Genomic DNA, 16,424 nt, shown 5'->3' with positions numbered 1-16,424 from the left:
TGTGGCGGTGTGATGGTATGCTCGCTTAGCGACTCCCAAACTTACTGCTTCCTGGTAGGCCTCGGGTGCCCCAGAGCCGCCGGCCGTATTGTGCAGGCATCGACCGTGTCCAGACGGCCGAGTGCACCAAAATTGTTCTTTTGTGTCAGGCCTTCGAATGCAATGCGATGATTTATTTGGTCATTTTGACCCACCGATGCATAGACCTTGTGTCTAAAATTTGGATGCTCGGTGACCATTTATAGTTTGTAGTGCCAACCGCTTCCCATAGGGTTTGGGTTCGAACCGGATCAGCACTCCAAAAGAACCCGACTTCCAACTGGCTTGTGGCCCCTAAGTGGTATCAGGGTGCAGAAGTGTTAGGACGCGCAGTAGTTTGGTCAAAACTTTACCTTCTCTACTACTAATACTGTGTGATGTTGAGCAATGACTATATGATAATATGACTTGTTGGTTGGAAGATAGTGTGAAAATCCGTGGCGAAAGATATATAAGTAATTTACTAATTTACAGAGTTAGAAGTTGACCTCTCTCCATTAAGTTTTCTTCCCGCCGTATTGAATCCAGTGTTTTTACCTTGGTTCCTTTAAAAGCATGTACAGCCTCCTTACACATATGATATAAAGGACAAAGAAAATTTGTACATATGGGATGAGTGTTTACCTACACAATTAATGCCAAATGCCTTTTGTCTTTCTGTGAAACAGGACGTGTTCTTGTTGCATTCTTGTCAGTGCTACTAATGTGAGGTGGGTCCGATTTCTGTTTCCCAGAAGACGAGTCAGAAAAGACAGATAAGACACTAAAGCAGTATAATCTCAAGTTTGCTTTTAACCTTTGCCGTGCATTTCAGACGCTACAAAAATATTTTAGTTCTAGGGTCTAACCCCATCGAGGGCTGCAGAATTGGCGTAAAAAGTTTGAGTTTAATAAATTGTACATTTAACACAATTTTGTGCTACAACCGGAGTGAAGTGAGACAGTACCATTGGGAGGGGAATAATCAGAGAGTTTGATTGAAAAATACGCTTTACTGTCGACGCATGAGGGGAATGATAATGCTGTCTTAAAAATGTGGAGCAATTCTTTATAAAACTTGGGATAATGTGAAAAGTTGCTGTCAGTTGCTCCTCATTTCCCCCATTTACCCAGAGTAATCTGCTCATAAGTATAAACCAGAGTTATTCTATGTGGTAAGGACAGTAATGGACTCATCAGGGGAAAAGCCAGTGGGATTAATAAAAATATAGAAGTAATGTTTTAAGCAAAATAGATGTAGTAACCGAAACTAAGCTAATTAGTACAAGTCCTTAGGCGTTCTCTTAGTGTAGAGCTAGGAATGATTTTAATTTGCAATGGATATGGCTATAAGAATGTCAAGAAATACTTGTAAGGTACCCTGGTGTAAAATGTTTGATTACCCCAGGTAGTTTAGTAGTTTTTCGTCAACTCTTTTGGTTTCAGAATCCTCAACTTCTTCCCTTCATGCCAAGATAGGTTTTTTTGTGGTTGGTGCCATCAGGTGGGCTCTCACTTAGAGTAACCGTGTATGTACAGCAGAGTGAAACACTGCGAGTCTGCGCCATCCTGATCGCCCTTGCTGGAAAGTTGAGCTCATTGTTGCAACTGCTGTGTCACTTCATCTCATTGAGACCCTTCCCCTTTTTCACCGACCCTCTCCTTTACCAAGCATGATGCGCTTTTTCAGGGATCGGTGCTGCCCGAGAACATGCCCAAAGTACTGGAGACATCCTTGCTTCTAAGGGGCATTCTGGCTGTACTTCTTCCAAGACAGGTTTATTTGTTCTTCAGGCATTCCATGATATATTCTTGGGTAGCATATTTGGCCAATGCTATTTATTTGTTTTTTTGACTACTGCTTCCATTTTGTGGATCTAAGTAAAATGAAACCCTCCATAACTTCAGTCTTTATTCTCTTTTTCATGTTGTTGCTTATTGCCCCCATTGTGGGGGGTTTTTTGTATTCATATTGTTGTGTTATCTATACTGACCCATACTTTGGTACTTATCAGTAAGTGCTTTAAGATAAACTTTAGGTCAGTATTTATCTGCGTTATCTACCCTGAATTATCATTTGAAGATTTTTAGGTATTAAGTTATTAAATATGCTAAATATATGTGGAGTGCTTTTTCCTGCCAAGTGTTTATGGTAGGTGTGTGCTATGTGTGTCTGAATGAGGATCTCCTTTTTTTTTTCAATCATTTTATTGGGGGCACATACAACTCTTACCACAATCCATACATACATCAATTGTGTAAAGCACACCTGTACATTAATTGCCCTCATCATTCTCAAAACATTTGCTCTCACTTAAACCCCTGACAGCAGCTCCTCATCTCCTTATGAGTATTGCTGATAATTTCTTTGGAACAATTGGTCTATAAAAATCATAAGATACCAATACAAACTCTTTGTGTTATCTGCCAGATTTAAGGACCACAGTGCCGCTATGGATAGTGAACCAAATCCTGGAGCATCTTCTGTGTCAACAACAGCCAGTAGCACTACCACCACGACCATTACCACGTCCTCTTCTCGAATGCAGCAACCACAGATATCTGTCTACAGTGGCTCGGACCGACATGCTGTACAGGTAGGTCAGCTGTAAAGATGGGTAGGGTAAGACCTTTTGCTGCCACCCCATCTGCCACCATCATTTCTGAGTCATAGTGACCTGGTAGGACAGAGTGGAACTGCCCCATAGTGTCCCCAAGGCTATAATATTTACAGAAACTGGCTGTCACATCTTTTTCCTGTAGCATGGCAATCCTTTGATTTAGCAGCCAATTGTTTAATCACAGTGCTGTCAGTGCTTGCTAATCAGACTGCTGAATTGGCATGTAGCATATATAGACTGGGCATGAGGAACATTCTGCATGGAAGGTTACTAGGTGCTGCTCGAATATGGGAACATTTAGCCAACATACATTGTGGCCCTAGGTTTTTATGGACTATTGTAGGAACACATATTTGAATCCAAAGTATAGGTTTGGGGATATCTTTTTAGATGCATTAAGAGATTAATTTTAGCCTCAATGTTCTTAGGGGCAGAAGGAGAGAGAATACTTCACTTGCAAATCTAAGTCTTTTCATTTAGTTGAGAAAGAAGTTTATGTAGTTAGCCTTGGTAATGATGGAAGTTGAGGCAATATGGAACTATCTAAAGAAACTGGGCATCACTGTCTGAGATGCCCTTTGTTGGGATGTCAGCAGCTATGTAGCCTTAAAGGAGCCCTGGTGGCACTGTTGGGGAGGCATTGGGTTGCTAATTGCAGGGTTGGTGGTTCAAAACCATGAGTTGCTCCATGAGAGAAAGAGGAAGTGAACTGCTCCCGAAAATATATATATCCTCAGAAACCCTGTATGGAGTCTCTGTGAGTTGGAATCAAATCTTGGACAGTGGGGATGCAGCCGCAGGTGAGAGGCATAATCTCCTTGAGTCTTAGACCAAACCAAACATACCATCCAGTCGAGGCAGACTCGGCGACCCAATAGGATGGACTAGAAACGCCCTTGCGAGTTTTCTGAGGCTATAACTCTTTATGGTGGAGAAAGCCCAGTCTTTCTTCCTCAGAGGTGGTTTCGATCTGCTGACCTTGTGGTTAGCAGCCCAACTCATAACCACTACACCACAAAGGCTCCCAGAATCTTGGGGACCTGCAAAATGATGAGCCCATCTGATTCATTAATTCTTTATGAGCATTAAATGAAGTATCCAAAGGTGGGTATATGAAATACCTAATTAATAATAATAGTAATAGCTATTATTTATTGAATAATTGCCAATCATTTTATAAGTGCTTCACGTTAGATGACCTCAGTTAATCCTTACCACACTTGTCAAAACTTATTACCATCAAATTGATCCAACTGATAGTGACCCTGGGAGACAGGGTCCCTGGGAGACAGATTGCCCCATATCTCCTATTTATACCCACCAAACAAGCCCACATCAAGTAGTTTTTTACGCATAGCGATTCTGTCGGACAGAGTAGAACTTCTCCTTTGTGTTTCTAAGATTGTAAATTTTTATGGTAGCACAGAGCCTCCTCTCTGAGGAGGGACTGACTGGTGGTATGAACTACTGACCTTACAGTTAGCTGTTCAACTCTTAACCCCGTATGGTACCAGGTCTCCTTTGTAAAATAGGCTAAGTGTTATTGAATTATATACACCCTCCCCTTCCCCACAAATGTGTTGTAAATCTGAACCTCAGTGCCTGTGTAGATATAATCTCATTTGGGAAGGGACTGTCTTTTGATGTAGTGAAGCAAAGTTATTTTGTATAGGGCGTATCTTGAGTCTGTTTCTTTTGAAAAGAGATTAAATGCAAATGATCTAGGAAGATTTACATAAAAACTACACAGGAGTAGAAGGGACAAGATCCTTTGTCTTGAACTGACAGAGGAGAAAGCCTTCCCCTAGGGCTGGCACCCTGAATTCAGACTGCTAGCCTCCTATGAAAAAGTTCCACTTGTTAAATCCTCCCACTTGAGAGTGTGTCAATAGAGCAGCACTAGATAACTACGACACTAAATAACTGTCCCAGACTCCCATAGCTACTATATTCCTGGACTCCAGAATTTGTACCCTCAATCACTTTTCTTCTTTTCGTTATACCTGCGTTCTATAGAATCTTCAAAATTGTATTTACCCTGAAAACAACTCACCCGTGTGCTATATAATGCCACCCTACTTTTGAGAGGGCCTGTCCCAGTATTCTGTTTCTCTGCCCCATGGGTTTGCACCAAATGCCGCGAAGGTTCTGCAGGGTGGAGGCAGAGCTGTTGGAAACCCAGCCAGGTCAGCAGAAATTCAAGCTGAAATGCAGCGTATGCTGCTAATATCCTTCACTTTTCTCAGATCTTTGAGCATATACATGATGTGGTATTTTAATATGCCCTCTTTCAGATTTTTTTTCTTAAGCTGGATGTGCTAGCAAAAAATAAAGTTTTTCTGGATCGGCGTAGATAAAAGATATATTTCACAAATAGAATGAACTCTAGTTCCTATGAGATCATAGAATTGCTTTCTTGAAAATGCCACCAAGTCAATATTTATTGAATTACTTAAGTAGTTCTTTTATCTTCTAGCTTTTGTTTTCAGTCCTTTGAATTCTCAACTTTCTCTGCTTTCTCATTGTTCAGAGGCACAAAGTAAGGACAACGTGCTGTACCTTTAATTTGTACTTGAGGAACGTTGCTCCTGTGAGTGGAGCAGTGAATGCTACTGAAAGACTACACTGACGACAGAAAAAACTGTAACATCAAGAAAAATGTGTGTCAAGTAGATGATTATTTCAGTTTGACTTTAGAATGTTATGGAATTACAAGAATATGTATAGATTTACCTGACCCAAAAGGCCTACCATTGTAATTCTCTGTCACTTAAGGCTGGCCTGTAGTCCCTTGCAACCAGGGGTCAAAAACCTCCATTGATTTTTGTGACAGGAGTTTGTAGCAAGCTTAGCAGACTGTAGTTGCAGAGAAAAATGAGCTATGACAACATGAAAGTAAACTAACGCAGGAAATGTTTTTCTTTAATTTGAATAAAGGGAATTAGGCGTTCCAGTTCAAGATGTCCTGACTTACATCCTCACATGGTGTAAAATTATGTTCACTTCTTCATTCCCTGGGGTCTTTGAAAACTTACTGGGATTCTCCGGTGTGAGAAGAAGGTTAGGGTTCTGAGTCTAAGTTGGGTATGAGAGGACATGGGGATGCCCTTGTAGAGGACTGGAACAGTCTGCCTTTGGACCAATAGGGACGTTTTCTGTTAGTAGAATACTTGATTTTCTCCATGAACTTTCAGGCTCAGATTTTACTATTTACTAATAAATTCAGTAATTAGCACTTCTTCAGGAATATTTCTTTAGAAAGAATAGTTGCTGTCTTGAGATTATTGAAGCAAGGAATCTGAGACTGTAAAATCATTTAAAAAATAATTAGTAAGTAAGAATTAGCTTTACAATTTTATATCATTATTAATATGCCATCCACTCATTTTAAGAGTCTCAGACATTAATAGAAAAGTTCAAACCAAGAGGTAAAAATAACCTCTAATCTAGCCTCTTTTGGTTGTCTTTTCTTGCTTTCCTGAATAGTCTTCAAATATTTTAATATTAAAATGGAATCTTACTCCATACACTGCTAACCTATTTTTTTTCATCTATTGATTTATTTGGGTACTTCTTTTCGTTAATAAATACAGATCTTGATCTGCAGTGCCCAATATCATAGCCACTAACTGTATGTGGCTGTCTACATGAAAATGAATTAAAATTTTATAAAATAAAAGTTTAATTTCTTAATTATATTAGCCACATGTTAAGTGCTCAGTAGATACATGTGGACAATGGCTCCCACACTGGGCAGTTCTAATCTACAGTACTGTTTGCAGTGGATCCAAGCCCTGAATTCTTCCAAGCTCTACCAAAGGTTACACCAATCTACATTCTTAACAACAGTGTAGGAGAGTACCTGTTTCCCCAGGTAGTAGTTGTTTTAACGTTGTAGCCATCTGAAAATTGGGAAATAGTGTCTTGCTTTCACTTGACTACAACTGTGATTGAACCTCTTTTCAATTGTTCACTGGCCATTTTTCAAAATGCCCATAGTACATCATTTTAATTTGAGTAAATTAGTGAATGCAGGGATATAGAATCAGGAGAGACCTATGTTCACGAGCTAAGTGACAAGGAGTATTACCAATGGAGTGGAATTTCAAACCACCACCTTTTGTTATGCTTGATTTTTATGGTGAAGATTAAGGTTAAGATGCTGGTTTGACAATGGTTCAATTGGCTTATCACAGGTAATTCAACAGGCTTTGCACCGCCCCCCCAGCTCAGCTGCTCAGTACCTTCAGCAGATGTACGCAGCTCAACAGCAGCACTTGATGCTGCACACAGCAGCTCTTCAGCAGCAGCATTTAAGCAGCTCCCAGCTTCAAAGCCTTGCAGCTGTTCAGGTGAGACTCACAGAGATGCAGACCTTAGCTTAAGCTATCTGCAGATGACAATGGAAAATAAACATATGATTCCAGAGTTCACAGAGATCCTGTGATTCGTTTTCCTTAAGGAAAAGAATTAATAGGCTGTCAGAGAGAAATTAATTAGGAAAAAAATAATAATGTATAATTTACTCTGTTGCTAGCGTTGACCCCACTACTTTTTATCTGCACTGTGGAAATGTGCTGATGGCATAGGGTTGTGTATAAAATTCTAGGAGCAATAGTAAAAAGTCAAGGTTACATGAATGATACTTATATTTGAATTAAAAAGTTTGATTATGTAAATTATTTTCACTCATTAAAATAACACAGTGGTATATAAGAGGCAAGAAGAGATGTTCCTTTCTGTCCCCACTGTGGTTTTCCACTTTTACATGGTGGGCATTCTATTGGTTTAATATGTTGTCCTTAGTTGCCATTGAATTCATTCCAGTTCATGACCTCCTCATGTTGGCGGCATAGTACTGCCCCACAGGGATTTCAAGGCTACGACCTTTGACAAGGAGAGCATCTAACCTACTTCGAGGTGCCTCTGAGTGAGCTTGAAATGCCAGCCTTTGGGCTAGTGGCTAGTTGACCCCTTAATGGTTTGTGCCACTCAAGGACTCCATTGAAAATGTATTTCTCCAGGGGGAAGAAAAAAATTGATTGTGCTTAAAGTGAAAGATTACACGGCAATTAGATTCAGCACAGATTATTCAGTAGTAGTGGTTACATTTCTCACAATGTGCTGTTGTCTTCCTGCGTTGTTCCTCTTGTACCATTTCCAGTACTCTCAAGGTTCCCTGCTTCCTTTCCTTCTCATCTTTGCTTTAGAGTGATTTTGACCATTTAATCTCAGACAAATGATTTTTAAAAGACGCTCATCACTCATGGCTGGTGTTCTTTCTTTTGGGTCTTTTTAGTCAATCTGTTCCTTAGGTTAAAAGGTGACGGCAAGCCATCATTTTGATTTAAAGTGGAAAGAGTCTCTCAGGGGATGGTCTGAGAAGGTCTTTGGTCTCAATTGGTCTACTAAATTTGTACTTTTTAATTTCTTGAGTTCTATTTTACGTTTTTTCCTCCCCATCTATCAAGGTCCTTTTCCTGTTGCCCTGATCAGAATGGTTGGTTCTTTTGGTCTCAGGATAAGAGGAGGCCATCGTTTTAAGACTTAGTTTGATCAACTACTTTCTAATCTGGGTTTTTGGTTTTCTTCTTCCTCTTTGCTCCTCATGAGTAGAGACAAATAGTTATCAAGCAGAACGTTTTTACTTACAAATGCGTATACGGACCTTTCTAAAATTGAATTATACTATTTTTAACTGATAATGGTGGTTTTATGATTATAATTTTAAAAATCATTAAATGTTGTATTGCCATTTAAATAAAACTATAAGTGAGAGTCAATCCTAAATCTCCTCTGTAGATTAATCTCGGGTTTCTAGAGACTTGTCCTGAAAAAGGCTTATTTCAGTAATCAATAGGTGATGAGCTGTTGCTTCTTCTTGATAGTGTGATTGTAAATAGCATCCTGTTTGCAGTACAGGATAGGAAACTGAAACCTATTGGCACTTCACATAGCTCCGGTTTCTTTTTCATATTGATGGAGGGGTGACTTTTCAAAGACCTGTAGATGACAAGCCTGTGGAGTGGAATTGACAATGGGTACAGCCAAAGAAAAGAAAAGTATTTTGGTCATCTGTTTTCCCCACTCAATTTTTCTTTTTTGAAAATCTGTTTAACCAAAGTTTAGGTCATGTTTACCATAAACTGAATTGGTTCATATGTGGTATTTTCAATTGTTCTGATTTTGTGTTACCCTGGTACCGAAAAGCTTTAAACTTCAGGTTTTTGTAGACCAAGTCTTATGAAGGTCTTTTTATTTTAGGCAAGTTTGTCCAGTGGAAGACCACCTACTTCTCCCACAGGAAGTGTCACACAACAGTCAAGTATGTCTCAGACATCTGTAAGTGCTCTAAATTTTTTTTAATTAAAAATTTTAAATTAGCATTACCCCAAAATAAGCAATTGATGATATTTATGAAGCTGTTATTGTATATTTGTTGATTGCTACTCAAGTAATGAGTCCTCTTATTCAAGACATAGGAATGATAAGTTTTTAAAACTCATAGCTAATGTTGAACTTCTGAAAATCTGAATCTCAAAAAACCTATTTGTATTTTTAATTTTTTTCACTATGTTCTTTTTTTACAATGTTCAGATCTTATGTGATTCTAAATGATTTAAATTTTCAGTATGTCTGGAAAGCCTGAAATACCTAATAATGCAAGGATTTTAGGCTATGTTCTTTCTGTGATATCTGAAAATATGTCATGTCTTTGGAAGACATCTGCATATTTCTAGCTTTGTCTATGCAGTTCATATTTTAGAAATTATACTTTTTAGCTTATGTGGGTTAGCTCAGCCAAATTTTAAAATAACTACCGGAGATAATGTGACATAATTTGGGGGAGGAATTAAAGTTGTTTTCCCAAATTACATAGATATACTGGAAAAGTTGCCCAGTTGGTAGACAGTTGCAGGCGTGGTATAGTAAGTAAATACTATATTTATTTATATAGGAATAGTAAAAAAAAATACTGTTATTTTGATGTAACTTCAAATTGCAGAAGTAACAAAAGAATCTGTATAGTTTTTTTTAGTTTTTTAAAAATTTCTCTGAATCATTTGCAGGTAAGTTGACACAAGCTGTATATCTTAGATACTTTGATATGTATTCTTAGAAACAAAGTCCTGTTAAGGAATCACAGGGAAATGATCAGGAAATTTAACATTGGTATAGTGCTGTTCATATTCAAGTTGCATCATTGTGGAAAGTTTCATGGTATTATCATTTTGACATTTTACACCTGATCATCCTATGTTGCACTACATGATACATACTTAGCTATATTCTTGCCTTCTACCTATTAAATGCTAGTAGATTCTAGCCTTTTTCCTTTCCTCTCTGAGACAACCAAAATGTCTCCAGCTGCTGCAGAATGTCTCCTGGGGACAGAGTCACCGCAGTTGAGAGGCATGGGCTTATCCCAGTACTGCTCTGTCCGGCAATCTTTTTCTTTTCTAGGATGGTAATATTTTTAATATTTTATGAACCTGACTTTAACAGATTATACTTTGTAGGTCGGTTAAAGACTTGAAGATGAGCTTGTATTGTTTCTTTATCTGAAAGTATAATCTTGGCTGACTCAGTACATGCTGTGGTCAGCAAGTAGCTATATTTATGGCTCACTGCCTGACATTTTTTTTTTTAAAACATTTTATTAGGGGCTCATACAACTGTTATCGCAATCCATACACACATCAATTGTGTAAAGCGCATTTGTACATCATTCTCAAAACATTTTCTCTCCACTTAAACCCCCGACATTAGGTCCTCATTTTTCCCCTCCCTCCCCCCTCCCCCCTCCCTCATGAGCCCTTGATAGTTTATGAATTGGTATTTTGTCATATCTTGCCCTGTCCGACGTCTCCCTTCACCCACTTTTCCGTTGTCTGTCCCCCAGGGAGGAGGTCACATATAGTTCCTTGTAATCGGTTCCCTCTTTCCTACCCATTCTCCCTTTACCCTCCCTGTTTCGCCACTCACATCACTGGTCCTGTAGGGCTCATCCGTCCTGGATTCCCTTTATTTTCAGTTCCTATCTGTACCAGTGTACATCCTCTGGTCTAGCCAGACTCGAGTCATGGTAGTGGGAGCGGGGAAGAAACATTTAGGAACTAGAGGAAAGTTGTATTTCTCATCGTTGTTAGATCGCACCCTGACTGGCTCATCTCCTCCCCGAGACTTCTCTGCAAGGGGATCTCCAGTGGCCTACTAATGCAGCCTGACATTTTTAATTAAGAAAATTCTCTTTTGGTATGATAATATCCTGAAGTATAGGCAAAATTAGTTTAAAAAGAAATTACTTATGACTTAATGATGTTAGACCAAAGACAATTAAAAACTTAAGTAATGCTGGCTAGCCTGTACCATCAATACTAGAGCATTAATATGTGAATATCAGCTATGGCTTTAATTAATACATTGTTAGTCAAGGGATAGACTGGCAGACATTTTCGTGGTCTTGTTGAAAAGTTTACAGACATTCTTTATTTGGTGATACTCAGAAGTAAAATATAAATGCATGTCATGTATGAAGGGGCTTCTGAAAAGTGGCGGGAAATTGGAATTGAAAGATAATGGAATTTTAGACCAACTTTTGATGGTCCTCATATATATTTTTTTCACAATGAAAGGTATACTTTTATACCGTTTTCCTCGGTCTGCAACATTCACAGAAATGACAATTCCAATAATTACGCTTGCTTTTTATGACTTCGTTAGTGTTACTGGCATAAGCCAGACAGCCTTGCCTCATCAGAGTAGTAGACCCTGTGACTGGCTGCTGGGGAAAGGGAAGTAAGTGGGGGAAACAAGAGCAGACCCATTGCTGCTGAGTTGGTTTCCACTCCTAGCCACCAACAGCACCGAGTCGGCCTGCTCTGCTGCATTTCCAAGGCTCTGAATCTCGACAGAAGCAGATCACCACTTCTTTCTCCTGCCTCGTAGATTATGTGTTTGAACCCCCAGCCTTTCCACCAGGTCATCTTACTTGAGAGGAGCTGCCTAGAAAAAAGAGATTCCTTTTCTATTTTGTGTGTTTGTGTTAACTACTATTCAGGTAGGTTGCATAGCAGCCAAATGATGATGTCCAGTGTAGTTCGGTAAATCTGGATGGACATCCCAAAGAGGATAGAACATGTCAGCCGAAATCTCAGTGATCATAATGAGCCCTCAGGTGCAGTCCAGTGGGTTTCAGAGTTTGGGTTATTTTGAGGTGGCTTTCCTGATGACAGTGAAACCTGTGGGCAAGGGGACAACCTCCAGGAGGGAATATGGCTCCTGCTCGTCAGGTCACTACCTAGCCTGGTAGGAATGTTATGAAGCGAAGAATTTGTTGTACAATCTGGGGGAACTATGCAGTATGTGAAGGAGACTATTGTTAGTGACTGTATAGGCAGCTAGTGGGTGCCAGCATGTCCCCTGTCTTCTCATTAGAACAGCAGTACTAATCCTAGGCTTATATCAATAGTGAGGGTGGTGACTGACTGATTGTCTCTGAAACGAATTAGAACTGAGCCTTTAGAATGGTATCTTCATTATCTCATCTGAGTGGGGTTAGCATTTAGTTAACTTTGATTGACTATAGTGAAATAAAAAACCAAGCCTTTGAACGAGTGCATTCCTGTTTGTCCCTCTGCTGAGAATTTGCACTTTTACTCCAGATACACTGAATTGAAACCTGTATTTTTAACAATATCCTCGGCGATTCTTATATATACATAAGCATCACCTAGGACTCTTGCTAAACTGTGAGTTCTGATTCATTACATGTGGAGTGGAAAGGCAGCTATCTCAGTGAACCAGAATGAAGTCTGTCAAAGCCCTGATCCAAATCAATTAAAAACTGCTGCAGCCAAACCCTAGTGGTTTTCAAATGAAGCCTGGGTGGGCATTTTGAGTCTTATGTTATAAGATTGGGGCTATTTTTTAAACATTTGCTTTAGCCAAGTGCTGCTGCTGCTTCAGGGAAGGGGAGGTGTGCCACTTTACTGTCAGTTTCGGGAGAAGTTCAGTTTTCCTATTTGGCCTCTGCTTATCCCTGAGAAGGTTTTCTTCCTGACTGCTCCTGGTGGCAGTTCTGGCTCCTCCCTAGGCCTCTGTGGCCCCACCGATAAATTGGAGTGGAGGGAAGAGATGGGTGTAGATGAGAATGAGATGAAGTTCACTACTTGGCCTACTCTGACATGGACTTAGTCCAGGCACTGCGGGGAGTGGAATATGTCCTTACAGTCTGGTCAGGGTGGAAATCCAGACTCTCCACAGGAACTCAGGAATTCTGCTGGTAGGGGAGGAGCCACCTTTTTTTTTTTCTTCTTGGGGTGTTTGGCTGGAATAGAACAATTATTTTTTTGAAAAAAGAACAATTATTGTGTAAAAGTTTTTTGTCTTGCCAGGCTGCCCTCTTTCCTGGGCCTTTTTGCCAGAAAGAATGAGTTCTTGTTTTGGAGTGGCTTCTGGCTGTGCACATTGATGTTTTGGGTTACTGGCTCCTCCTGTAAGTCTGGGTGATGTGAACCAGGGAACTCACCCCCGTGCTGTCGTTGGGCCTCAGGTCTCTGGCTGGTCTGCCTCTGCTCTCTGCCTTTTGGAGTTTCATGTTTATATGTAAGCACTCAGGGCTTTTAGTTATATTTAAAATGAGGAATAGGGAAAAATAAGTATTTCATCTTCCTGGAAACAACTCCTCTTATTTAACTTTTGTCCTAAAAAGTTGTATCTATAGGTTGCCTGATTATGAACGGGGGAAAAATCCATCATGATACAAAATGAAGTATAATCCATAGTTATTTCTGAGAAAGGAGGTTGGAGAGTTATTTTGTGAATCTGTAGATTGCCTCAGTTAGTATTGTCTGGTAGATGGCACAGATGTATAGTTTAAAAGTGACACTGCAGTCCTGTTGGCCCTGACAAATTTTATGTAAAGCTTTCTGTTTTTTTAAAAACCTGTATTCATTTTCTATTTAAACCCCCAACCTAATTCACAATGAAAAAGCAACCATTTACTTTATTAAATTTTCTCATATTGAACAACAAAATAGTGTAAACAGCACAAAACCCCAAATCCACTGCTTTTGAGTTGGTTCCAACTCAGAGGGACCCTCACTGTGTCTCCCAGACCGCACATGGTCACAGGAGCAGGCAGCCTCGTCTTCCACCCAGAGTGGCTGCCGGAATTGCCCGCCTTGCTGTTAGCAGTCCGGTGCCTAACATACAGCACAACAAGGGCTTTTTATATATTTTTCTTCATAGATGTAAATAGATAAGCCTGTGTTCATTTTATTTCTTTAAGTGTTATATTCTAAATATGCTTCCTCTTCTAAGCCTTGGGCATTTTCAGCTGGCATGGATTATGTGGCTAGAAATTGCAATTGTTTAAATCTCTAAATAACTCGGGGGCTGCCTGACCTCATTCCCTTCCTTTTTTTTGGCGGGGGGGGGCTGGAATCTACCCTAATCCCAGATGTTTTGACTGTAATTCATAGTATTGTTCTGCCAAAAAGAGAAAAATCTTGCTTTTGAGAGCTTTTTAGTTACGGTGCTACACAAGATGGGCTTTTGAAGTCTAACTCAGTTTTATACATTTAGTCATCCATTCAGCAAATAATACTGAGTATTCATTGTGTGGCTGACATTCTTCTATATGCTGGAGATAGAACACAACAGACAAAACTCCGGCTGCTTGGAGCTGGGAAGGCACAGACAGAACAGCTATATAATATGTCTGAAGTGATCAGTGCTATGTAGAGAAACAAAACAAGCCAGCCAGGTGGGACAGGCACTATTTTAGATAGAGTGGCCAGGGGGGCCTTTCTGATGAGAGATAGCATTTGAAGGAGGGTGAGGGAGGGAGGCAGCCTGTTGAATGCACAGAAAAGAGGCCTTGTGGCTGGAGTGGAGGGGTGTAGTTCAGGGTGGAGGGGGGCAGTGTAGTTCAGAGATGACTTAGAAAGTCACTGGGATCCTGATTTAGACTTAGTATTTTACAGGCGGTTATGAATCACAAACCTGTTGCTATTGCGGCAGTTCTGATTCACAGCCACCCCACATGTAATTTATAATGTTGTAATGATCTAATTGTCTAAATTGTATGATTACAACTTGCATAATTCTAAGCAGTTCATCGTTAATGGGGGGCTACCTGTATTATTGTACTCTGCTTCTGCCTTTCCCCTTTATCGTCAGTTCTTAACTTTGCAGTTAAGTTAATGTCAGCTCATGTAACTTTTCCACTCAAACAGCTCACTATTAGCGTCACAGCTCAAACCAAGTAAAACCCAAGGGTTTTATAATCTTTTATAGGTCCCTGGGTGGCACAAACAGTTTGCTCTTGGCTGCTACCCCAAAGGTTGGCAGTTGGAATCCATCCTGTGGCATCGGGTAAGAAAGGTTTGTCGATCTACTTCCTTAAGATTACCGCCATTGAAACGCACTGGAGTGCCGTCTGCTCATTCACAAGAGTACGTGATGGTGTCACCACCACTTGTGGTGTTTCGTGAGAAAAGCTTGGCAGCATGGAGGAGATGAGGGACTAGATTCTAGTCTTTAATTCTGTGACTTGAGTAGAGGTGCCTGCACTCCAATTTTTTTCTTCTCTAAAACTGAGTTGTCCAATGAGTTGACTTAGTCTTCGTTGAAAGCTGGACCATGGTTCTGCAAGATTGAAGAAGAATAGATATATTTAAATTACGATGAAGATTACTGAATATATTACGCACTGCCCAAAGAATGAACAAACCTGTCTTAGAAGAAGTACTGCCAGGATGCTCCTTAGAAGTGAGGAGGGTTAGACTTTGTTTCATGGGCTTTGGGCATTTTATTTTGTTGTTATTATTTTAAAAAATAATTTTATTGGGAGCTCTCAGATATTATAACAATCCATAATTCAATTAGATCAGGCATAATTGTACAATTGCTGCCACTGTCTCCTTCAACACATTTTCTTCTTGAGCTTCTTGTGGACATATCAGGAAAAGGAACTCAAGGCTGGTACAATAGCTATCTGTTCTTCACTGCCATCGAATCAATTTCAACTCATAGCAACTCTATAGGACAGGTAGAACTGCCTCTGTGAGTTTCTGAGACTGTTCTCCCAAGGAGTGATTGGTGGTTTTGATCTGCAGACCTTGTGGATTGTAGCCCAGTGCTTAGCCACCACTCCATCAAAGGCTCTTAGGGACAGCAAAAGAAGGAACACCCTCAACAAGATGGATTGGCACAGTCACAACAGTGGGCTCAAGCAACCATGATTGTGAGGAGGGCGCAGGACTGTGCAGTGTTTCGTTCTGTTGACGAGTCGGAACCGACTGATGGCCCCTCACAACAACAAAAGCCTTTTCATCACAGGTCTCCCCAGAGCTGGATCAAGGGAAGGTTAAATAGATTGGGCTCTGGGATCTACTCGTAAGCTTTCAGATGAGCCTTCCGTGGTCTGTTAGACTTAGAGAATTCAGAATTAAGATAATATTTGAAGAAACTGTTATTTGTGTTAAAGCCCTATAGTTTTAAAACCGTCTCTGTGACCCCAAACGGTCCACAGTTACTCTGAAGCATAGTTGAGACCACAGGACAGGAAAACGAACGTTCTGGAATCAAACAACCAGAACACAAAGAGAATGTTGACTTTGAAAAATATCACTAGTATCACCGAACAGTTTGCAAAGAAACGGTCAGATGGGGACATAATGTGCTTTTAAACTTTCACAAAAAATGAAATGAAATATAAACAAGCCAAATAAAAAATCCTGTGGTTTTTCTGAGGACTAGTGTTAAACTGAGATTCCT

General features: G+C 40.0%; 1 protein-coding gene across 2 annotated transcripts in view; it reads left to right on the top strand.

Moving 5' to 3' along the window:
• Positions 1-16,424, top strand: part of PHC3 (polyhomeotic homolog 3) — a 94,701-nt gene that overhangs the window by 628 nt on the left and 77,649 nt on the right. For both annotated transcript variants that reach the window (XM_004704088.2, XM_045297395.1), the window contains exons 2-4: positions 2,450-2,615; positions 6,836-6,991; positions 8,904-8,981. In XM_004704088.2, coding sequence (XP_004704145.1) covers positions 2,450-2,615; positions 6,836-6,991; positions 8,904-8,981 — 400 coding nt within the window. The remainder of the gene's footprint in view (positions 1-2,449; positions 2,616-6,835; positions 6,992-8,903; positions 8,982-16,424) is intronic.

The sequence above is a fragment of the Echinops telfairi genome, unplaced genomic scaffold (assembly GCF_000313985.2).
Source record: "Echinops telfairi isolate 266 unplaced genomic scaffold, ASM31398v2 ScPeMD7_7420;HRSCAF=8458, whole genome shotgun sequence".
NCBI lineage: Eukaryota > Metazoa > Chordata > Mammalia > Afrosoricida > Tenrecidae > Echinops > Echinops telfairi.
The sequence above is the reverse complement of the archived record's forward strand: the minus strand, read 5'-3'. Positions and strand labels throughout refer to the sequence as shown.